Source organism: Hypanus sabinus, chromosome 4 (genome assembly GCF_030144855.1).
Source record: "Hypanus sabinus isolate sHypSab1 chromosome 4, sHypSab1.hap1, whole genome shotgun sequence".
In the NCBI taxonomy this organism is placed as follows: Eukaryota; Metazoa; Chordata; class Chondrichthyes; order Myliobatiformes; family Dasyatidae; genus Hypanus; species Hypanus sabinus.
Genome location: NC_082709.1, coordinates 26566632 through 26592117, shown reverse-complemented (window position 1 = coordinate 26592117; position 25486 = coordinate 26566632). Strand labels below are relative to the sequence as shown.

At 39.8% G+C, this 25486-nt stretch overlaps 1 protein-coding gene across 3 annotated transcripts in view; it reads left to right on the top strand.

The window, feature by feature from the left end:
• Nucleotides 1-25486, top strand: part of sp3a (sp3a transcription factor) — a 65711-nt gene that overhangs the window by 7660 nt on the left and 32565 nt on the right. For all 3 annotated transcript variants that reach the window (XM_059966678.1, XM_059966677.1, XM_059966676.1), the window contains one exon: nt 6786-8247. In XM_059966678.1, coding sequence (XP_059822661.1) covers nt 6786-8247 — 1462 coding nt within the window. The remainder of the gene's footprint in view (nt 1-6785; nt 8248-25486) is intronic.

Genomic DNA, 25486 nt, shown 5'->3' with positions numbered 1-25486 from the left:
CTTTGTTAATTTGGGACACTATGTTGTTTAATTGAGACAGGAGCCTATTGCCATATAGTTTCTAACTAGCATCAGTTGCATGCACTTACATACACTGTGGTTAGATCAAATTATTTTTATAAATGGTGTCAGTTCTGCGTGTGCTTCTGTTAATGTTAAACATTTGGGCCGACGGATTGAATGGATGCAATCATCAAAAACATCAAAATACTGAGGCAGTAAATATGAAGATGAGGAAAGTAATGAAGATGACATGTCTAAATTTGAGCTAGTGACTACACAGAATGCCAGGAAATTTATTGTTGGAATACGGCCTTACTTCATGAAGGAAGACAATGAAGGCAGTCCATTATTTGCATAAGGTGGTTGTGCTGATTTTGTTAATTTACAGTCATTCAAAAGATCACGGCAGTGTTCAGTGGCTGAGTTCTGTTGATAACTATTAGGAACTATTGTGTAGTACTGTAGCTCTATCGTACTATATTGGTAATGTTTTAATTTGTTACTCAGTTCAATAGTAGTTTTTCAATACCTTTTTAACTATTTCTATGAAACGTTGGTTAATTAGAGCAGCTGCTTAATTGGGCCAAAATTTACTGGTCCCAGTGTGTCCCAATTAACTGGAATCTACTATTTGCAATGTCAAAATAAAGCAGTATTTTTGACTGTCAGCTGATCTCTAAACTCAATTGCTATTTTGAATGATTTGCTACAAAAGAAGATGTAGATTCAGAATTTCAACAAAATCAGTGATTGTGGTAGAAGCAAGGGATCTTTTTTAAAAAAAAGGCAGATTCAGATGGTTAAATTGCTGGCCAAAAAAGCCAGCCTTTTAAGCTACTATACTTGGGTCCGTTGTGTAATGTTAGGTAACACATTGCATGTAACTTTCTTAATTAAATCAAATGCAAGATTTTTGAAATATGATATACATGTTTTAATGAATGGTGAACATGCCAAAAATAACAGTGTTAGTATGGCAGTGGCTTTCATGGTGATCTTTTGCACAGTATTATGATATGCATGTTGTTTGCCATGTATATAATTTAATGTCTGGAGATTGACATATGCATAGAAAAGTTAATTGAAAGCCTAGTGAGTGAATGTCAATGGAACTGCAAAGATGTTTACTATTTTATTCAAAATTAAGTTTTTGAAATTATTTCCAGGTAAATTTAAAACATGGTGGTGTGTGAGGAGTGATGACCACTATCAGGCTTCTGGATGGCTCAAAAATCCTATGTTAACCCTTTTATTATGTACTATTTATTTAATTTGTAATTGATAGTGATTTTATGTCTTTGTTCTGTTCTGCTATTGCAAAACAACATTTCACATCACATAAGACAATGTACTGATGATTCAAGCAGTCATCAGCAGAATACCGCAGTAGTCCTTCGGTGCTCTACCAATCACGTTTGATCTTTAACTTTGTTACCTATCATTTCGAGGCCTGACTTGAGCTTTGAATATACTTGATTGAATGCTCACTGAAGAATTTTTTGTTAGTCTTAATAGAGTAACTTGTTGTCTTGACCTTGTTGAATATTTGAGGACCCTAGCACCTACCCTATCATGCTCTCTCCAGTATTATGCATATTTCAAGGATCAAGTGTTGGTAAATTTCAGTGACTATTGGCTTTCTCTGTTTAGCCTTGATCTTCAAGGGACAACCTTATTCCAACAATCTGTTCACATTGAATATTTTTTAACACAAATGTGTTCCTTTAAGAATGGAAATTAGAACATCGTCTAGTTCTTCAGGAGTGCTCTTGTAAAAGCCTTGATAATTGCAACGAGACTTTTTTTTCCAGCTTCCTTGAAATAAAGACTTAACATACCTGTTTTCTCAATTTCTGCATCTGACTGTTAACTTCTGTACAGTCCCTCTACATGCGCAATGTTTTATTTCTGACACTGTTTAAAAGTAGCAAAATCAATATCCTCAAGAATTTTCCACATCTTTCCACAACTGACAATTTCTTGCTTATTCATTTTATCTATTCTGTGCCTTTGCAGACTCTGCTCCTTGTTTTCAACCAGCTTTACCCACTGACTTTTTAAACAAGATACATTAGCTGTTTTGTCCTTTTGTCTTGTTATCATGTGAAACCTCTCTCTACTTAATAGCACTTTGCTGATAAAATAGTAAACCTAGAAGTATATAGTTTACTTTTGTTTCCTTAATTCTCTATCCATTTGCATTGTTTGAGAAAGCATAATGAATGTACACATGCACACATTTATTTTATCAAATCACTTTGAGATTTATAAAATGCCTTTCCATGTTGACTGCCTGATTACATTACAAGTTTCATATTGTCTTTGTATTAGTTTCTCGGAGTTTTAACAGTAAATTCTTAAGAACCATTTCAGGTTTCCCCCCCCCTCCCACTTTCAAATCTCTGACTATCTCTTTTTTTCTGTTAGTCCTGATGAAAGGTCTTGACCCAAAATGTCGACTGTACTTCTTCCTATAGTGGCTGCTTGGCCTGCTGTGTTCCAGCATTTTATGTGTGTTCTAAGAAGAAAATAGTGGAATGATGAAAGATGGGATAAATAAATAACAATTAGTAACAATGGTTGTTGCAGATGTATATATCATAACCAAGTTTGTGCTTCATTTCCTTTTAATGTTAATTCCTGCTTCCAGTTTTTATACATATTTCAATAGTGGTCTTTTTACTGTGTTAAACAATTGTAAGAACATTTAAGAATTGTATATGGCAGGAATCCAAAATTCTATATCTGACGAGGTGACCCAACTGGTTAGTCTTGTGGTGAAGCATATTTGAGGGTGTAAGAGTATTGGATAAATGCTGATGATGCAATTTATTCCTTGCTGTATTTTGTCTGTTTTCATTATAAATTTAAAACTTCTGAAATTTGAACAATATATAGACCACTTTGCAGGTGACTTACCATACTCCTACATGCATTATAGCATTTCAAGCAAAAGAACTAGGAACAAGGTTAGAGCACTAACTTCCTTGGCTCGCTCTGCCTTTCAATAAATCACTGCATTGTTGTCCAGACTTGTGTTCCTTAATTTCCTTAATCCAAAATTCAGTTGAGTATCTTAAATAGGGTTAGTCGTTGTACAATCACAGCTTGGTGAACATGAGAAATTGACAACCATGCAATTTAAGAGAATTTCACACATTGTGACTGATTTATGCTGTTAGGATGGTGCTTCAGAAAATCTATTTCTATCTTGCAAACTAAATATGGAGCATTCCACTTTTCTCTCCTCAAAAGTAATCTTTTCATTTTAGGCAAGTAAACCCCTGGCTAAGGGCATCATCAAAACTACAAAAATTTCAAGCATAGCCTCTCCAATGCTCTGTCATTGCCACAGGACTTCCTTATTCTTGCATTCCACCCCTTTGCAATAAAGAATGATTTTAAATCTTTGCTCCAACAGTTTGTTAACATTCTTTATGTACTATATAAGGAGCCTAACTCTCTGAAACTAATCTCTTTAAATTATCATGCCTTTGCTTTTATTCTTGTCAAAAAAAGTTAAATGTACTCACAGCCTTCTGGGCAAAGATGGAATATAATTTATCCAAGTTGGTAATACAGGTTCTAAGTGGCTGAGACCCAGAGCAGTGAATCTTGTAGCACTTCTGTAGTTCCAACCTACCATTAAAAAAAACCTTTGTTTTACTGCTGTTGTCCCTCTTGCCATTAATTAGTCATCAGGCTAATGTCTGATAAAGACATTATGAATGATAAACTTTACATGGTAGCTTCTGTTGTAGATGTAGAGATGGGGGATTTAACCTAGTTAAAATTACTGTGTAAATGTGTTTGGGGGTTTAAGTTGTCTTATATAGCCATGTCTCTAAATGAGGAAAGAACATCACCTTAATACCATAGTTTATTTTGTTAATTTGAAAATGAATTCTACAAACCTTGTGCATAGATCTTTGAATTGTGTAAATACTGAACCAAAATGGTTGACTTTCTTAAATAATGCATACTTCTGTGGAACTTATTGTGAAAATTTTGACAAAATTATCATTATAACCATTCATGGTAATATGTTTGAATAAATAAAATGAAGTTGTTGTTCTTTGTGAACTAATCACAGATGAAAGTTCTAAAAATGCTCCTTCAGAACTGTTTTAAAAAAATATATGTATGTATGTTCAAGTCAGGGTGGTATGTGGTTGGGAATGAGACTTGGACGCATTGATATCCTTGTGAATAGAGGCCATGTTACAGATTCTGCAGGTGCTGGAAATCCACAGTAACACAAAATACTGGAGTAACTCAACAGGTCAGGTAAAATCTATGGCAAGGAATAAAGAATCGACATTTCAGGCCAAGACCTGATGAAGAGTCTCTGCCTAAAACCTAGACTCTTTATTCCTTTTCGTGGATGCGGCCTGGCCTGCTGAGTTCCTCCAGCATGTTGTGTGTGTTATAGAGTTGCCTTAGTACACAGCTGTGTAAATTATGCATATCAAATTCTTTGTGCATCTGCATCTCCTGGAAGGGTAAGATATGGGTCAAGTGACTAAAGTATTGATTAAGTATAGGATGGTGTTGTCCATTTTGTAGATAGTTGTGCTGATCAAGGGAATATGCTATTCTCCTAACCAACATGAAGGAGATGAACAATTTCCAGGGAACTAATCAAACTTTTACACTTGTAAATGATCTTTAATGTGCTTGTTTGCATTTATTCTTTGGTTAATGTTGACACTTGTATGATGGGAGAAGTAGTGGATGGTTGCAGTTTTAATGTTATTAGCGATTAACATGCAAATACATTTCCTGAAATTAACTAATCTGTAGCCTTTTAAAATGTGCTATTGATAAAGATGCTTGCCATGAATTTGAACTACCTGTTTTGAAAAGAGATGTAGAACTTGATCATTGGATGTAACTGCTTAATATGAATTGAGAGAAGGAACTAACTTGAAAACTGCATGCTCAAACATTTATGGGGTGCTTTGGAGGTGACATGACAAATTTTAAGAAAAATCTAAGGCTGAGGACTCTGCTACAGAAAGTACGATGAGACAGTGCTGAATATGTATGGTTATACTTATGCCGCTGGTGTTTAGGGCAACAATGAAGGTCCTCCATCTCTTGCGGTGTTCAGAGCTTCCTTTCATCATGTCAGTAGCTTCCTTAGTTTTCACTACTGTCAATCATGCAGTCCCAGGTAAAAACACAGGAATACTGTTGCACTCAGATGTAGCAGGATTCTTCACTGTTGTATCACTAATAATTCTTTACTAGTCAGAGTTGTTAGCCCTGAACTGAGAGGACTGCTGGGCCACTTTTAGTCTGGCCTCTGTCCTTTGATGTAATTGGCATGTGTAACCTGGTCAACATGCTGTCTGAAGGTCTTGTAGTGGATGAGCTGACATCAGAGATACAAGGCAGAAATGTTTCAAAAGTTGAGGACAGTGAAGCATTTCAGGGAATTGCTAGACAATGCAAGACCAGGAAAAAGTATAAGTCAGCAAGTGCAGAAAGCAGATGAGTTCAGTACCATCCACTTGGATGAGGAAGGACAGTTGCTACAAAGAGATGATGTGGTTACTTGTATCCCAAGGCTGCAAATCAGCTGAGAAAATTGAAGGAGTGATGGTTAAGGTCACTGTCAAATGTTATTTCTATCGTTTATGATTGTTTTATTATTGATTAACAAGTTCAGAAACAGTTAAGAGGAGGATGAGCAGCATTTTGGTGCATTAGACAGTGGATTTCACACATAAGCCAAGTTCATTGAGGATGTGATAGAAGATGGATGCTAGTTTAGTGATCCCACGAGCAGAATTTTAAAAAATTTAATGTAATGTGCATGTCAATGATGAATAAGGTACTTTCCCACCTTAATCTTCTGAGTTATTTCAAAAGCAGTTTAACCAGTCATTTGGTTGGTCTGGAGGCACATGCAGATCAGTGTTCTGAAAACCAATAATTGGTAAACGTGGTCTGCTGAATCAGGTTAAGAGTGGGAAGCAGCAAAGGTCTCAGTCTTGGGTTGAAACTAACAGTGAAAGAGGAATTGGAGAACAGATTGTAAAGGTTAGTTATGAAGTGTAGCTAGGCTTATCTTTCCATTTCTTTATCACCCTGGAATAGTGTGTGGTTTTGGCAGAGGATGACAGCACCCAAGAGCAACCAGATGTATTCAAACTGCTAAACTAATCACTACCTAAAGGTTTCAGATTCATCACTCTTGGAATTAATCTATATCAGGGTAAACAGCCCCTGGGTGGTGGGTTGGGGAGGAGGGGTTGAAGGGATAGCAGAGTATTTTTAATGGCAACAAATGCATTAAAGGTTATTGTTGGGATGTGATTGAGTAAGCTAGTAGAACATGAACAAGGAGATGGCCATGCCCCCACCCCCCCCTCCAAGGCTGCTTGGCCATTTAATAAAATGATAGCTGATCTGATGCTTTTATAAAATGGCAGGCCAAAGGGGAGACATTAGTCATTTTCAAAGAGCTGTAAATGACTTGGAGTTCTTTTTCCCTGCCAGGGTCAGTTGTGGAGAGGTGTCAGAGATAGATGAGTGTTTAGAGGTGCTTTGCCAATATTTGACATGACAGAGTTGGCAGGATCAGGAGGTGGCTGTGAATGTTGGTATTGAAGTTTATATACATATACTGCAAGGAGTATATGTCAAAATTATTTTTCTGTAATTGTTTTCGTACTGGTTAATTTTCTTCACAGACATCAAAAAAATGCAAAGCTTTTGTAACATCTTGTAATATTTATTCTATGTAAAATAATGCACTTCTTTCTTTCTTCCAGCCGCTTGACTTGGCTTCTGCGCAATTAGCAGCGTCGAATGGATGGCAGCTAATAACTTCAGCACCCACTGTAGTAACAAAAGATACTGCTGGTAATTTTGTGCAAATTACTGGACAGGTTCCAGGATCTCCTGCCACTGCTACTGTACCAACAAGTGGACAGTATGTTTTACAAGGACTGCAGAACCAGCAAGTCTTTGCTGTCGCTCCAGGATCATCCACAGCTGCAACGGGTGTAGTGCCTAGTGTTCAATATCAAGTTATTCCACAAATTCAGACTGGAGATGGGCAACACTTACAACTGAATTTAACCTCATCGAATTCAGAAGCAGCAGCATTGCAGCAAGATGGTAATGGCCAAATTCAAATTATTCCTGGCACCAGCCAAGCATTAATTGGCAGCAAGACTCCTTCAGGCAATATTCTAGCCACCCAAAACCTTATGTCGTCAACTGTTTCAGTTCAAATACAGCAGAGTAATGCACACGTCCCTGTGCAAATTCAGGGAGTTGCGTATGGTGGTGGTACTTACCCTGGTCAAACACAGCTTCTCACAAACGTTCCTGTTGGATTAGCAGGAAATGTTGCTTTTGTGCCCATTGGAAATGTTGACGTTGATTCACATGGAACACCTTCTTCACAGTCCATGACTCCGAGTAATACTACAGCAATTACCACTTCAAGCCAGATGATACCTGTTTCATCAGAAGCTATAAATGCTTTAGATACCTCAGCAAGGACAGATGACCAGAATATTTCTGTAGCTGTGCAGAATTCGGCTTCTGGTAACTCTAACACTAATATAGCTTCATTTGTGCCAACAACCTCAGTGGGTCATATGGTTGTTCCAGATGATCATATCAATACTGCACAACAAACCTCCAGTGGTAGTTCTACTGCAGCCTCTGACCAGGTACAGGCAGCAACTGATCTTCATGTGAACCAGTCTACTGTTGATCAAACACAATTACAAGATTTACAAGGCTCAGCCTCACAACCAGCTGACCACCAAATTCAATTTCAGTCACATCAGCAGTATGCTGTCCAGCCACAGATGGTTCAGACTATTCCACAGCAGGCAATACAAACGATTGCAGGACAGACCATTGCTCCACAAGCTGTTCCTCAGCAACCCTTGCAGAATCTTCAACTACAAGTAGTCCAAAATGCAGGTTCCCTAATATTGCGAGCCCCAACGTTAACTCCATCTGGAGAAATTACCTGGCAAACTTTTCAGGTGCAGAACATCCAGAACTTGCAAAATGTGCAAATTCAGAGTGCGCCAACCCAGCAGATAACTCTTACTCCGGTGCATACTGTCACATTGGGCCAAGTAGCATCCAGTGGAGCATTGACTCCAATTGCACCAGCTCCATTAACAGTTAGTAGCCCACAATTACAAACAGCAACTGTAAATTCATTCACTTCAGGCATTCAATTACAACAAGGGACGCACAATTCAAGTAAGTATATTGATTGAGCTAGGTCTATATTGCAATGCAGTTTCCTAAGTTAGATGCTATCTTATTTTTCTATATATTGGTGGGATTCTTGCATTATAGCAGTTAGCATGACGCTTTTAACAGCTTGGGGGCGCGGAATTCAATTCTGATACTGTCAGTAAGATGTTTCTGTGAACTTCCTGTGAGCATGTGGGTTTCCTCTCACAGTCCAAGGACCTACCTTTTATTAGGTTAACTGGTCATTGTAAATTGTCCCATGATCAGGCTAGGGTTAAGTAGGTGCAGTGTGGCTTGTTGGGCCAAAATGGCCTGTTCTGCCTTGTTTAATTTTTTAAAAAGTTATGAATCAAACTTATGCTGGCAGCATATGTGTAATATAATGCCATGATTTTCTAATTGCTGCTGTAAAAATTGAATACTGGATGTATAAAATGTTTTCCTCAGCACTAACAACACTACCTTCAACATCAACATTACCTTCACTACAAAATGGTATTTAATTCCTTTGATGGTTTAAACTACTATTTTAGTATTCTAGAAGAACACTCTTGAGTTTCAGTTCACTGTGCCACCTGTTTATTTCTCAAATTTTCAGTCAGTATTTCTATAAACAGCTTCACATTTGACCTAGCATAATGTCCAACATAAAGTTTTCTGTGCATTGTAGTTTTAGATTCAAACTTTGAAAGGGGCTGTGCATTAACTTATCAAACTTTGAGAAAGAGTTCATTAATTTTGATCATTGCCATGTGCATTTTTTTATTCATATAAGTGCAATATGTTCTAACTAAACATTTGTCCACAAATTAAATGTCAATGTTACCTTGGGTGGGGGCAATTCTGGTGTGAAGTGTTAAAATGAATTGAGGATTAAACTATTGTGTTTTAAGGATAATAAAATGAATTGATGTAGTTACAGGAAAAAAATGTCCATTTTTGATGCTACTATTACATTGAAGTGGTCCATGTGTCTGAAATCTTATTTGGAAAATTCCCTTTGTAGTTTTAGCATGGAGAAATGGTTGCAAAATTGATGGGTGTAAGAGAGAAAATAATCAAAAATGTTGCTGTCAGTGTATAAAATCTCATGTTAAAACGATCATAAGAAGGCAAAATTGCTCCAAAATTCAAATACAGTGCATTCTGGTCAATAGGGTTATCGAGTCCAGGTGCATTTTCGACTAATTAAGTAGCTGCCCCAAGTTAGTCGAAGTTTCATGGAAATAGTTTAAAAAGGTGTAGAAGAGGACAATCTACCGTTTAACTAAGTAGAAAATTATGTGTTTAAATGAAATACAGATTAAATTAGAACATCAATGCTACTTCAATACTAAAAAATGGTGTTAGTACCTAATAGTTATTGACAGAGGAAGTTGTCCACTGTATGCTATTGTGCTCTTTAGACTGTAAATGACCAAAATCAGTGCAAGCACTGAGTGCAAATAGTGAACTGCCTTGGTACAATGCTTTCGACAATTGCATCCTTCAGATTCTTTGTAATTCCTAATTTGAAGTAGTGAAATCATTTTATTTTCACTTCCAGCTGTTGCTAGCATCTCCAATCCTGAATGCTTGAAACCACAAAAAGTAAAGCAGTTCTAAGTTAACTCACTGTTTATTTCTCGCCAACTGTCAGTGACAAAAATTGCAGCTTTTTGAAGATAAACTCACACAACTGACGCTATTTAAATCTGTCCACTCCAAGTGCGGTGCAGTGTCTAACAGCCACACAAGTGCATGCAGCTGATGCTAGTTAGAAAGTGTTCAGCAAAAGTCTTCCGTCCAAATTAAGAGGCATTGTGTCCCAAATAAACAAAGGAAATTGCAGCTATTTTCTCAATGTTTTTGTTCTTTGAAAGTTGCCCCAAATAAGTGGCTGTCGTGATTAATTGGAACCCACTGTACTTTGGATTAATGTATCCTAATGGGCTGTTTTTGGATTCGATATTCCAATAAGCCTTTCTGAAGGCAAAGAGTTGGAAGTTGTGGAGTGTTGTCTTTTTCATCAAGTAGGTTTTTGCAGGTAAGTAGACTGGCAAAATGCTGATACAATTATTTTACAATGCTAAGTGGTCAACACTTTATCTCAAGTCCAGATTGACTCTATCACTGCATTTTCTTTTAAATAAGATTTCAATACAAACTACTGTTGGTGCAAATTTAAAAAAAGTCTCAAGCAGACCTGTCTATCAGCATCATAACACAAACTGCTGGAGGAACTCAGCAGGTCAAGCAGCATCTATGGAAAAAAGTACAGGCGACGTTTCGGGCTGAAAACCTTTGGCAGGACTGGGGAAAAATACCTGAGGAGATTTGAAAGGTGGGGGGAGGTGAGAAACGCCAGGCGATAGGTGAAACTTGGAGGGGGAGGGATGAAGCTAAGAGCCAGGAAGTTGATTGGTGAAAGAGACAGGGCCTTGGAAGAGAGAAGAAGGAGGGGTGGAAGAAGCACCAGAGGGGGTCAATGCGCAGGTCAAGGAGATAACATGAGAGAGGGGCAAGGAGGTGGGAAATGAAGAGGGGGCTGAAGGCATTACTGGAATGAGAAATCGATGTTTGTGCCATCAGGTTGGAGGCTACCCAAATGGAATACAAGGTGTTGTTCCTCCAACCTAAGTGTGGCCTTAACCCGACAATGGAGGAGGCCATGAATGGACATACTGGAATGGGAAGTGGAATTAAAATGGGTGGCCACTGGGTAATCCTGCTTGTTCTGGTGGATGGATTTCCAGCATCTGCAGACTTTTTCTTTTTTGTTGTCTGATTAGCATTTTGTTGACACTTTTCTCATCTGATTTTTAGAGCTTTGCTGTAAAATATCAATATAGACAATGTCTCAGCAACATTTTTTGCTATGATCAGAATGCATTGTACATTCTTGTCTTGGTACTCTAGCTTCTGTCATCCTATCAATCTGCATCTTAGCGCAGTTCTAATTTTAAGAACACTTTAAAGGATAACATCTCCTTTCTGTGCATATATCCCATAGTGTGCATAAATTTCTCTTTGATATTTTATCATTTGGACATGGTTTATTTTTGCATATTCTGGGGGTGGAGGGGGCAAGAGAGAATAAATATGACCTTATTTAAACTGAATTAAAAAGATCCTGCTTTGGAAAGAGATTGGTAGTGTATCTCCAAGATCTGTGCAAGATATTTTTTTCTATTTAAGTAATTTGGATTCAGATTTGGTATAGTGAGCACAACTTTGGGACTTATGGTATGTGACAATGCTTAATTGCATTTGAAAAAACTGTAACAAACTTGTTTCCACCAGACAGGTGGCAAGTACAAATTGAATAAGAGTGTGAGGTAATATATTTTGAGGAAAGGTGGTTATATATCTTGCATGGAAAGACACAAAGTGAATATTGAAGTAATATCTCACTCCAAATAGGTAATTCCATGAATGTGTAAGATTAGGTAGGTTAGGATGTTAAAATGCTTTAAGAATTTGATTTTGGGAAAGTAATATATTCTTTAAGAAATGACATCGGACAGAGCTTTTGCTAAACATACTTGTAGGGTTTAGTCACTTCTACTGTTATAACTACAATTGCTTCAGTGCCTAAAGTCCCTTTTATGTTTTTACTTCTGGCTCATCACTCCACATTTTTATTTACACTAAATTATTTTTTTTACCTTTTATAAATTCATTACAAACATTTTGTCCTGCCTGCTCTGCAGTTCATGTTCAAGTTCAGACAATTCTGTCTTAGTTTGAACATAAGACCATAAGATATAGGAGCAGAATTTGGCCATATGGCCCATTGAGTCTCCTTTGCCATTTTATCATGGCTGATTCATTTTTTCTCTCAGCCCCAATCTCCTGCATTCTCCCTATAGCCCTTCATGCCCCAACTATTCAAGAATTTATCAACCTCTGTAACCACCTGTAGCAACGAGTTCTGCAGATTCACCACTCTCTGGCTCAAGAAATTTCTCCTTATTCTGTTCTAAAAGGACATCCCTCTATTCTGAGGCTGTGCATTCTGATGCTAGACCTGCAAATTAACCATTGGGGAATCCTACACAAGGACTCCCAACTTCCAAGCACCTTAGATTTTTGAATTTCCTTTCCACTTAGAAAATAGTCATCCAGATCATTTACAAATAGCATAAAAAGAAGCAGTCCCAACTTAAACCCCTGTGGAACACCTCTTTTCACTGGCATCCAAGCAGAAAAGGTTCCCTTTATTCCCACTCTACCTTCTACCAGTCACCCAATGCTCTTTCCTGCAATACCTTGGGCTCTTAACATGAAGCTTCCTGCACTATCTGCGTCCACCCACTTCAAAAAATCCTTGGCTTAATATTCCATGTTACCTATGGATATTCTATATCTTCAGCTTCCTTTTTTCTCTGTTTCATCCTCAAAAGCATCATCGGTCTTTGGAATGCACAAAATTAAGTCTCAATTATTCTTAAACCCACCATTGTCCAAAGAACTGTCTAGGTTAGGGATTCCCAACCTTTCTTATGCCATGGAGCCTTGCTATTAACGGAGGTGTCTGTGGACCCCAGGTTGGGAACCCCCGATGTAGGTCCTGTTCTTAGCAACTGAAGATGTTGTTGTTATAGTTAAAAAAGAAAATTGTAAAGGCATCAGTAATTTTGAGCTGCTACTACAAATTCCTCAAATGTGTGTTTTCACATCAACTAATAGTTATGACTCCAAGCCTGAATCATTTTGTTTGCTCTTTTGACTTTGCTTTAAAAAGACATAACAAAAAATTGCTTACCACAAATATATGTAGACAGATAAGGCAGAATTATCTGTCCTCGTCACCAGTACAGGACAAAGACAAACCCGGCCTATTGACACTAATAGGACATAGGAGCAGAATTATGCCATTTGGTCCATCAAATCAGCTCCAAAGATATGCCAATTTGGGAAAACTCCATATGTTAGTCAAGCAACATGCCATAAGCATGTTCAAAATGACTCATAACATCTTCTGGACTCCATCAGGATCAACAATAGTGGTCAGAGGGGAGTTACCGTTATTCCTCAACACAAACTCTGGATGTTGTGAGATAAGAAGGGATCGGCTGGGATATGGCAGGTGATGCTTTCCATCCACTGTATCAGTCTTCATGGTGGAGAACATAACACATATCCCAAAGATATTTGATGGACTAGTTTCAAGCCAAGTAGAAGAACTCGTAATAATATCTTTGGGGATATGGTATTGAAAAAAAAAATTAACTGGATTGTAGCCAAGCAAGTTGCCAGGCTCTGATGGACAACCTATGAAGTATTTAAAGTGGTTGCAGGGATAGGGAAGTCAGTAGGTAGTATTTATCAAAAGTCATTGTGTTTCAGGAAATGTTGTGGATTGGAAACCCTCAAATATCTTTGTTCAGAAAAGGAGATCAGAGTGAGGTCCTGACGAAGGGTCTCAGCCCAAAATGTCGACAGCGCTTCTTCCTATAGATGCTGCCTGGCCTGCTGTGTTCCACCAGCATTTTGTGTGTGTTGGTCAGAATGAGTGACTGTAGGTCTTGCCTTCCACCCCATGAGTCCCGCATCCAACACATCATTGCCTACAACTTACTCAAACTCCAATGGGATCTTGGCACCAAACATATCTTTACCTCCTTCCCTCCTCTCTCTGCTTTCCACAGGATTCACTCCCTTCATGATTCCCTTATCCATTTGTCGTCCCTACAATTTCCCTCCCAGCACTTATCCCAGCCACTGGCCATAGTGCTACACCTGATTTACCTCCTTCCTCACCTCCATTCAGGGCTCCAAGTAGTTCTTCCAGGTGAGGTAACACTTCACCTGCAAATCTGCTTGGATCCTCTATTGTTTTCAGTGCTCCTGATGCAGTCTCCCCCACATTGGAGATCCACTTCGTTGAGCACCTAAGCGCAATCCACCAAAAGTGGAACTTCCTGGTGGCCAGACATTTTAATTCAATTTCCCATTCCTGTTCCAACCTGTCAGTCCATGGCCTCCTCTTGTGCCATGATGAGGCCACCCTCAGGGTGGAGGAGCAACACCTTATACTCCTTCTGGGTAAATTCCAACCTAATGGCAGTTTCTCCTTCTGGTTTAAAAAAAAATTCCTCCCTTTTTCTATTCTCCACTTTGGCCTCTTTTCACCTGCCTATTTGCTACCCATGGGTTCCCTCCTCCTTCCCTTTCCCTATGGTCCACTCTCCTCTCTGGTTCCTTCCTACCCACCTGGCTTCACCTATCACTTTCTGGTCACATTCCTCTCTTCCCCCCACCCCACACCTTATAATTTTGGCTTCTTCCTCTTTCCTGTCCTGAAGAAGCGTCTCAGCCCAAAACTTCAATTGTATATGCATTTCCATTGATGCTGTGTGTCCTGCTGAGTTCCTCCAGGATTTTGTGTGTGTGTGTGTATTGCTTTGGATTTCCAGCATTTGCAGAAATTTCTTGTGTTTATGACTATAGGTCTGTTATTTTAGAATCTTGATGTTGGCAAGAGGTTGGATTTTACAATTAACCATGAAATAAGGTATCATTTAGAGAAGGTTAATGTAATCAAATCAAGTTAAATTTATGAAAAATTATGTTCAATAAATTTGCTAGTGTTCTTCAAGGGTTTAACAAACAGATTTGAAAGAGAAACCTGTAGATGAATTAGTATTTTTGAAAGGTCCTTGCCAAGGTACAACAGGTTGATGCACAAATTAAGAGCTCATGGTACTGGGTGAAGTGTATTAGCATGGATTAGAAATTGTCTTCATTGCAACAACTCAGGTTAGCATAAGGTGTTTTTTAGGCTATATGGATGTAACGAATGGAGTGTCCCACAGATCTGTCCTCGGTCTTCGATTATTTGATTGTACTGATGACTGGAAAGGGAGCAGAGCATGGGTATCTGAATTTGCAAATGGTGTAACAGTATGCGGGAAGACGTTGCAATGAGGGTATTATGACTGCAATAGGATCTAAATTGGTTGAGTGGATGTCAACTTGAATTTGGAGTTTAATGTGTGGAAAGTACAGCATATATAGGGGCTATTTTAGCCTTTATTGCCTGGAGCTGGAAAATGGAGTTCATACAGAGGGGTGCCCACTGCTTTATGTGACTTGATGGACTGAACCAACTGTTTCCATGCAGTATAACTCTGACTGTTATCTAAATGGAAAAAGATTGCAAATGACTCAAGTCTGGGGGATCTAGGTGAACTTGTGCATAAATTGCAAAAGGTTAGGCAGGTGCAGCATGTTGGGAAAACAAATGACAAATTAGCCTTTATTGCAAGATGATTGAAGTTTAGAAAGTGGAGAAGTATTGTTATAATAATACAAGACACTGATGATGCCACACTGACATGCACTGACAGCTTGTGTGTAACAGACCATGTGAGGTCCTCTGTGATGTGGGTGCTAAGGAACTTACAGCTATTTACCCTCTCAACCTCAGATTCATTGATGTCAATAGGGGTTAGCCTGTCTCCATTCCTTCTCTAATCCATAACCAGCTACTTTGTTTTTGCAGCATTGAGGGAGAGGTAGTTTTCTTGACACCACTGTGTCAGAGAGATTACTTCTTCCTAGGCCACCTTGTTATTGTTTGAGATTAGGCCAATCAATGTAGTGTCATCAGCAAATTTAATTAACGGAGTAAAAGAGGGGACTTAGTACAGAGCCCTGAGGGGCTTCCGTATTGAGAATTAGAGGGGTGGAGGTGAGGGAGCTCACTCTCACCACCTGCTGGCGATCTGACAGGACGTCCAGGATCCAGCTGCACAAGGCAGGGTCAAGGCCGAGGTCTCTGAGCTAATTGTTGAGCCTGGATGGAACTATGGTGTTGAATGCTGAACTGTAGTCCAAGAGCAGCATTCTCATATAGAGCATCCTTCCTTGTTCAGTGCTTACACAATTTTTCACAGGCCCCAGTTTTATATGAAGAGGCAAAAATATCTTTGTCAGGTTTACAAGTCAGTCATGTACCATATTTTTCTACCCTGGAACCAACTGCTAACAAAGTGAATCAGAATCGGGTTTATTATCACCAGCATGTGATGTGAAATTTGTTAACTTAGCAGCAGCAGTTCAATGCAATATGTAATCTATTAGAAAGAAAAAAATAAAACATAATCCTGTATATTAAAAAAAATGAGATAGTGTCCAAAGCTTCAATGTCCATTTAGGAATCGGATGGCAGAGGGAAAGAAACTGTTCTTTAATCGCTGAGTGTGTGCCTTCAGGCTTCTGTATCTCCTACCTGGTAACAGTGAGAAAAGGGCATGTCCTAGGTGTTGAAGGTCCTTAATAATGGATGCTGCCTTTCTGAGACACCGCTCCCTAAAGTCGTCCTGGGTACTTTGTAGAATAGTGCCCAAGATGGAGCTGACTAGATTTACAACCTTCTGCAGCTTCTTTTGGTCCTGTGCAGTAGCCCTTCCATACCAGACAGTGATACAGCTTGTCAGAATGCTCTCCATGGTACATCTATAGAAATTCTTGAGTGTATTTGTTGGCATGCTAACTCTCTTCAAGCTCTTAATAAAGTATAGCTGCTGTCTTCCCTTCTTTATAACTTACGTCGATATGTTGGGGCCAAGTTAGATCCTCAGAGAACTTGACATCGAGGAACTTGAAACTGCTCGCTCTCTCCAATTCTGATCCCTCTAAGGATTGGTATGGGCTCCTTCGTCTTACCCTTCCTGAAGCCCACAATCAGCTCTTCCATCTTACTGATGTTGAGTGCCAGGTTGTTGTTGCGGCACCATTCCACTAGTTGACATATCTCACTCCTGTATGCCCTCTTATCACCATCTGAGATTCTACCAACAATGGTTGTATCATCAGCAAATTTATAGATGTTATTTGAGCTATGCCTAGCCACACAGTCATGTGTATACAGAGAATAGAGCAGTGGGCTAAGCACACACCCCTGAGGTGCGCCACTGTTTATCGTCAGCGAGGGGGTATGTTACCACCAATCTGCACAGTGTGGTCTTTCATTTAGGAAGTCAAGGATCCAATTACAGAAGGAGGTACAGAGGCCCAGGTTCTGCAACTTCTCAATCAGGATTGTGGGAATGATGGTATTAAATGCTGAGCTATAGTTGATGAACAGCATCCTGACGTAGGTGTTTGTGTTGTCTAGGTGGTCTAAAGCCATGTGGAGAGTCATTGAGATTGTGTCCGCCTTTGACCTATTGTGGCAATAAACAAATTGCAATGGCTCCAAGTTCTTGCTGAGGCAGGAGTTCAGTCTAGTCATAACCAACCTCTCATAGCATTTCATCACTGTTGATGTGTGTGCTACCGAGTGGTAGTCATTAAGGCAGTCCACATTACTCTTGGGGACTGGTATGATTGTTGCCTTTTTGAAGAAAGTGAGAACTTCTGCCTGTAGCAGTGAGAGGTTGAAAATGTCCTTGAATACTCTCGCTAGTTGGTTGGCACAGGTTTTCAGAGCCTTACCAGGTACTCAATAGACAATAGGTGCAGGAGTAGGCCATTCGGCCCTTTGAGCCAGCACCATCATTCACTGTGATCATGGCTGATCGTCCACAATCAGTACCCCGTTCCTGCCTTCTCCCCATATCCCTTGACTCCGCTATCTTTAAGAGCTCTATCTAACTCTCTTGAAAGCATCCAGAGAATTGTCCTCCACTACCTTCTGAGGGAGAGCATTCCACAGATCCACAACTCTGGGTGAAAAAGTTTTTCCTCAACTCCATTCTAAATGGCCTACCCCTTAATTCTTAAACTGTGGCCTCTGGTTCTGGACTCCCCCAACATCAGGAACATGTTTCCTGCCTCTAGTGTGTCCAACCCCTTAATAATCTTATATGTTTCAATCAGATCCTCTCTCATTCTTCTCAATTCCAGTGTATACAAGCCCAGTCGCTCCAATCTTTCAACATATGACAGTCCCAGCATCCTGGGAATTAACCTCGTGAACCCACGCTGCACTCCCTCAATAGCAAGAATGTCCTTCCTCAAATTTGGAGACCAAAACTGCACACAGTACTCCAGGTGTGGTCTCATCAGGGCCTTGTACAACTGCAGAAGGATACTTCTGTACTCTATTGCTTCTATACTCAGCTCCCCTTGTTATGAAGGCCAACATGCCATTAACTTTCTTCATTGCCTGCTGTCCCTGCATGCTTACTTTCAGGACACCTAGATCTTGTTGTACTTCCCCTTTTCCTAACTTGACACCATTCAGATAGTAATTTGCCTTCCTGTTCTTGCAACCAAAGTGGATAACCTCACATTTATCCACATTAAACTGCATCTGCCCACTCACTCAACCTGTCCAAGTCACCCTGCATTCTCATAACATCCTCCTCACATTTCACACTGCCACACAGCTTTGTGTCATTTGCAAATTTGCTAATGTTATTTCTAATCCCTTCATCTAACTCATTAACATGTGTTGTAAATAGCAGTGGTCCCAGCACCGAGCCTTGTGGTACCCCACTAGTCACTGCCTGCCATTCTGAAAAGGACCCATTAATGCCTACTCTTTGTTTCCTGTCTGCCAACCAATTTTCAATCCATGTCAATACCTGTCCCCCAATACCACGTGCTCTAATTTTGTCCACTAATCTTCTATGTGGGGCCTTATCAAAGGCTTTCTGAAAGTCCAAGTCCACTGGCTCCCCCTTGTCCACTTTCATAGTTACATCCTCAAAAAAATTCCAGATTAGTCAAGCATGATTTCCCCTTCATAAATCCATGCTGACTCAGACCGATCCTGTTACTGCTATCCAAATGTGCCACTATTTCATCTTTTATGATTGACTCCAGCATCTTCCCCACCACTGATGTCAGGCTAACTAGTCTATAATTCCTTGTTTTCTCTCTCTCTCTCCTTTCTTAAAAAGTGGGATAACATTAGCTACCCTCCAATCCTCAGGAACAGGAACTGATCCTGAATCTATAGAACATTAGAAAATGATTACCAATGCGTCCACGATTTCTAGAGCCACCTCCTTAAGTACTCTGGGATGCAGACCATCAGGCCCTGGGGATTTATCAGCCTTTAGTCCCATCAGTCTACCCAACACCATTTTCTGCCTAATGTGAATTTCCTTCAGTTCCTCTGTTACCCTAGGTCTTCTGGCCACTATTACATCTGGGAGATTGTCTGTGTCCTCCCTAGTGAAGAGAGATCCGAAGTACCTGTTCAAGTCGTCTGCCATTTCCTTGTTCCCCATAATAAATACACCCGCTTCTGTCTTCCAGGGCCCAAATTTGGTCTGAACTAATTTTTTCCTCTTCACATACCTAAAGAAGCTTTTACTATCCTCCTTTATATTCTTGGCTAGCTTACCTTTGTACCTCATCTTTTCTCCCTGTATTGCCTTTTTAGTTATCTTATGTTGCTCTTTAAAAGTTTCCCAATCCTGTGGCTTCCCACTCATCTTTGCTATGTTATACTTCTCTTTTATTTTTATACTGTTCTTGACTTCCCTTGTCAGCCACGGTTGCCCCTTACTCCCCTTAGAATCTTTCTTCCTCTTGGAATGGAGTGATCCTGCACCATCTGTATTCCTAGAAATACCTGCCATTGTTGTTCCACTGTCACCCTGCTAGGGTATCCTTCCAGTCAACTCTGGCCAGCTCCTTCCTCATGGCTCCATAGTCTCCTTTGTTCAACTGTAATACTGACACTTTGATTTTCCCTTCTCCCTCTGTTTGTAGATTAAAGCTTATCATATTATGGTCACTACCTTCTAATGGCTCCTTTACCTTGAGTTCCTTTATCAAATCCGGTTCATCGCACAACACTAAATCCAGAATTGCCTTCTCCCTGGTAGGCTCCAGTACAAGCTGCTCTAAGAATTCATCTCGGAGGCACTCCACAAACTCCCTTTCTTGGAGTCCAGTACCAACCTGATTTTCTCAGTCTACCTGCATGTTGAAATCCCCCATAACAACCGTAGCATTACCTTTGCAACATGCCAATTTTAACTCTTGATTCAACTTGCACCCTATATCCAGGCTACTATTTGGGGGCCTGTAGATAACTCCCATTAGGGTCTTTTTGCCCTTACAATTTCTCAGTTCTATCCATACTGATTCTACATCTCCTGATTCTATGTCACCCCTCGCAAGGGACTGAATTTCATTCCTCACCAGCAGAGCTACCCCACCCCCTCTGCCCACCTGTTCGTCCTTTCGATAGGACGTATACCCTTGAATATTCATTTTCCAGCCCTGGTCCTCTTGCAGCCATGTCACTTTTATTCCCACATCATACTTGCCAATTTCCAACTGAGCCTCAAGCTCAACCACTTTATTTCTTATACTTCATGCATTCATATACTGTATAATACTTTTAATCCATAACTCCCCTCACTTCTCACATCGATTCCTATTGCACTTGGCCATACTCTCCGATCCCTTCATGAGCTTTCTGCTCAGTTAATTCTGTTGTCTTTCTTAACTTTACTTATTTTCTCTTTCCTTTTAACTCTATCATATTTCCAGTTCATCTCCTCTCTCTCTCCCCCCCCCCCACCCACTACTTAGTTTAAACACACCCGTGAAGCAGTGGCAAACCTGCCTGCCAGAATGCTGTTAAGGTGCAACCAGTCTCTTTTGTACAATTCATCCTTACCCCAAAACTGATCCCAGTTGTCTAAGAATCTAAAACCCTGCTCCCCACACCAGCTCCTCAGCCACACATTGAGATCCCCTATCTCCCTGTTCCTGCCCTCACCAGCACGAGGAACTGGAAGCAAACGAGATATCCACCCTGGAGTCCTACTTTTCAGCTTTCTTCTGAGTTCTCTGATGTCACACTGCAGAATTTCTTTCCTCTTCCTCCCGACGTCATTTGTGCCGACATGCACTACTACTTCCGGCTGTTCACCTTCGCCCTTGAGGATGCCCCCTGCAATCAGTCCGTGCAGGGCATCCTCATCAGGACCTTCTGCCTTGCGAGGGTTCACTCTCTTTAAAAGACAGTCTAACATCGGCCTCTGAGACAGACGTCACAGGGTCCTCAGTTGCAGTAGGGATCTTCACAGCTGTAGTTGTGTTCTCCCTTTCAAAGCGTACATAGAGGCGTTGAGTTCATCTGGTAGTGAAGCATCACTGCCATTCACACTATTGGGTTTCGCTTTGTAAGAAGTAATGTCTTGCAGACCCTGCCAGAGTTGCTGTGCATCTGATAGCACCTCCAACCTCTTTCTAGATTGTCTCTTCGTCCTTGAATTAGCCCTCCGCAAATCATACCTGGTTTTTTGGTACAGGCCTGGGTTGCCAGACTTGAATGCCACAGATCTAGCCTTCACCAAACGATGTACCTCCTGGTTCATCCACGGGTTTTGGTTTGGGAATGTACTGTAAGTCTTTGTAGGCACACACTCATCCACACAGGTTTTAATGAAGTCAGTAACAACTGCAGCATACTCATCCAGGCTCAAAGATGAATACCTGAATACAGTCCAGTCCAGTCCACCGATTCAAAGCAGTCCTGTAGGCGCTGCTGTACTTATCCAAACCTTCTTGGTCCTCACTGCTGGTGCTACAGTCTCTGCCTATACTCAGGGAGTAGAAGTACAGCCCGGTGATCAGACTTTCCGAAGTGAGGGTGTGGAATAGCATGGTAGGCATTCTTGATGGTGGTGTAGCAATGGTCCAGTGTGTTGTTTCCTCTGGTACTGCAAGTGATCTGTTGATGGTAGTTGCTTAGTGATTTTTTTTCAGACTGTCCTTGTTAAAATCTCCCAAAACAATGGTGAAGGCATTAAGGAGCGCTGTTGCATTGCAAATAGTTTTTAAAGTAATGAGATTCTTTAGCATGATTGGCCTATTCGTAAATGGAATCATGGTATGTTGTGTATCTAAGCTGCATTCCGAGTAACAGCGCCACTACTTTCAGATCACCATAGATATTCCAGCTGTAGTTGTTGTATTGTTTGTGTTTCAACAAGACTTCCAAATGTTGGTAGTTTTCTCTCGTGTTTTGCATGGCCGTTTGGTATTGAAGGATGGACATTGCCATTGTGCAGCACAGCTTTCAGGTTAATCAATAAAACGGCACCATTATTGGTCATGCTGGCAACCCAAAGCACTCCTGGGCAGGGCTGGACAAGTCAGAAAAGCTGTCAGCTTAAATTGTGGCTAACATCTTAATTGACTTGAATTAGGAATTGAAATAACAAATGTAGGCCATTCCAAAAAAAAGTTCATGATAGGGAAATGTCATGATAATTTTCATGATCAGCAGCCCAAAGTGTTTGTTATCCAGTGTTATATTTGAATGTTTGCTCAGGTTTGAGGGACCAGGAGCTACTCCTGTTTTCCCTCATACTTTTATATAAAAACATAGAACATTGCAGCACAGTACAGGCACTTATTTTCTGTTAGTTTTCAGTTGTCTGGCACTCAGTGATTAATTAGTAGTGTTTTTGAAAAAACACACATGGGTACATTTATAAATAAAAATTATCAAAATAATTTAATGAAAATGCATCATGATGTTGGCGGGGGGTGGTCAGAATGAGTGTGTTAATTTGAATTGAAGATTGGTTATCGTAGCGAAGAATGGTTGAGTTTTTTTCCCCAGACTGTAAAATCTTAACCAGTGGAATGATCAAAAAATCTACCCTTGGCCTACTGATTCTTTCACGTAGTCCAACAATTAATTGAAAAGGTAAGTAGCATATTAGCCTTTAATTAGGGGATTAGAGTTTGGAAATGGGAAGTTTTGTTACAATTGTAACATGAGACCACACTGTTGAGTTTTGTCTAGTATTGTGCAGTAGACCTATGTGATTCTGAAAACCCAAAAATCAGATCAAAGTCCTGAAGTCTTGTCATTGTCACATTCTGCTGAGAAGGACAATTAAAAGTAACCAGCATGGTGAGCTTCAAGAGCATTCCCATCCTTGCTGAGCATGGATTCAGTGAAGCTAAAGACAAAATTGAAGCATTTGCAACCCCATCTTCAAGTAGTGGTGTTGAGATGAACTACCTACTTCCTCCTGAAAGCCAGTTCAATTCACTCCATAAGATAAATAAACAAGGAATATTGGATGCATTAAAGGCTGTAAGACCAGGCAATACTTTGGCTGTAGGCCCAAAGACATTTGTCAGTATAGTTTCTCATTGGCTCTATTGTATTTCTTTGTTTTTCCGTGAATGCCCACAAGAAAATGTATCTCAAGGTAGTAAGTAGTGACATAAATATGTACTGCGATAACAGATTTACTTTGAACTTTAAACTTAATGATTGTATCTGATTCCACCACTGCCTCTAATGATGTATACCACACATCAAACAGAAGTTTGACATGCCCCTTTCAAACTTGTACATCAAGTTGTTAGTGCTAGGGGCAAGTACTGCAAATGAAGTTTTTAATTACCAAAGGAGTGGTTTTTATGCTGTATAACTCTGACTATACAAGCAGTAGGTGCCTTGGAACTGGTTTTGTAGTTTAGGTTGCATGTTGCCACCTAACTTGAAAATACAGTAATAAATAATCTTTCAGTTTGCCGAGGTGACAATTCTAGAAATCCTTTCCTGATATGCTAGGTGAGTAATATCACAATGGATGTGGAAGTTCAAGGAGCCAACTTCTACAGCTCATGGGGCGGTTAGAGATCGGCTGTCATGTGGTTATCTTCTAAGTGGTGCATGCATATTTTATGTTTCTGATAAAAGCATCCCTGCTTCACTTAGGTTCTTTGTTTTATTTGGTTTTCAGTATGTGCATAGAGATTGTTTTATGAAGTATCTTTAAAACTAAATAAAAGAATAGAGAACCTTGGAACTTATTCAGTTCTGAGATGTGAACATGGCATTGGGGGGGGGGGGTAGGGTTATGGAAGATGAGTATTTCATTGTACTCAAGCACCAAGACTGATTTGTATTTCTTAGTCTGGTAATCTGTCATATTTCTGTATGCTTATCTTGTGGCTTTCATTTGGAAATTGTTAGGGATTATTGTTTAGAGCACTTTGAACTTGCATTGCAGAGTCCTTGTAAAGAATTTGTTAACTTTTATGCATTCCACCACTACAAGGCACAAGTTCAGGAATTACAGAATACTCTTCGTTGCTCAAGAGCGTAGTTTCAACACTTGCCATCATACAGGATAAAGTGGACTACCCAGGACCACCCTAAGCCTGTAGTTCCTTCAGTAATGGTGCATAATATTAGGAATTTATTCCACAAGCTAATACACTTCAGTTACTTGCCATTGGTTCTTTAGCTGTTCCTTCCAAATCTGTGTCCCCTTCCACTAGAAGGACAGAAACAGTAGGCAATAGAATGTCACAAACTATCTATTTCCTTCTCAGGCTTGCAGCCGGGTGCAGATACTGATTATAACTGATGTTTAGATGACTAACTCCCCCAGCTTCATCAGTTATAATCAAAACTTCAGTTATAATTGATACCTATACCCAGCTGGAAACCCAAGAAGAGTTTATCAGTCATATGTGCTGGGAAAGCACTAGATCCTTTTTCATAAACTAACATCAGTGTCTAAAACTGTGTTTAGCATTGTCTAAAAAGGAGGCTAAATTGCAAAGCCAAAATGCTTCCATATTTTTAACTTTTGATTTAAGTGTGATGGAATTTATTACTACAAACAGATTGCTGGACATACTCAGCAGATTCAGTAGCATTTTTTGGTGAGTGAAACAGGGAATGTTAGGTCACTGATCCTGCATTGGTTCCTTTGCAGGGTTCTTGATCTGAAATATTAGACCTGTTTTCATCTGATCTTTTGAGAAGTATTGATGGATAGCCTCTCCCTGATTTGCATCATTCTGAGTAATAGCTTCCACAGTGCATTTAAAAACTTCCATGCATAGCTGGAAATTAATGTGCCCTCCATTTCAAGCTGCTGTTAATTTACTTGATTAAGAAATAACATTTTAATAAAATAGATGGTAACCTATACCGTACTATATAATTTAAAATGTCTGTAATTTTGACCATTGTCTCATGTTTAACATCCAAGGGTACACTTTGTATCAAAAACACAGGCAGGTAGGCAGACGGGGTTGTGTAGCTCTGTTGGTTCAAAAATATATGAAATTGAATTGTTAGAAAGAGGTGAATCCTTATGGGTTGAGTTAAGAAACTGCAAGGGTAAAAAGATGCTGATGGATTTATATACAGGCCTCCAAACAGTAGCCAGGATATGAGCTACAAATTACAGAGGGAGAGATGAACTTGACAGAAGGATAACATTATGATAGTCATGGGGAGTGGGGGTTCAATACATAGGTAGCCCTGGAAAATCGCATTGGTGCTGGATCCCGA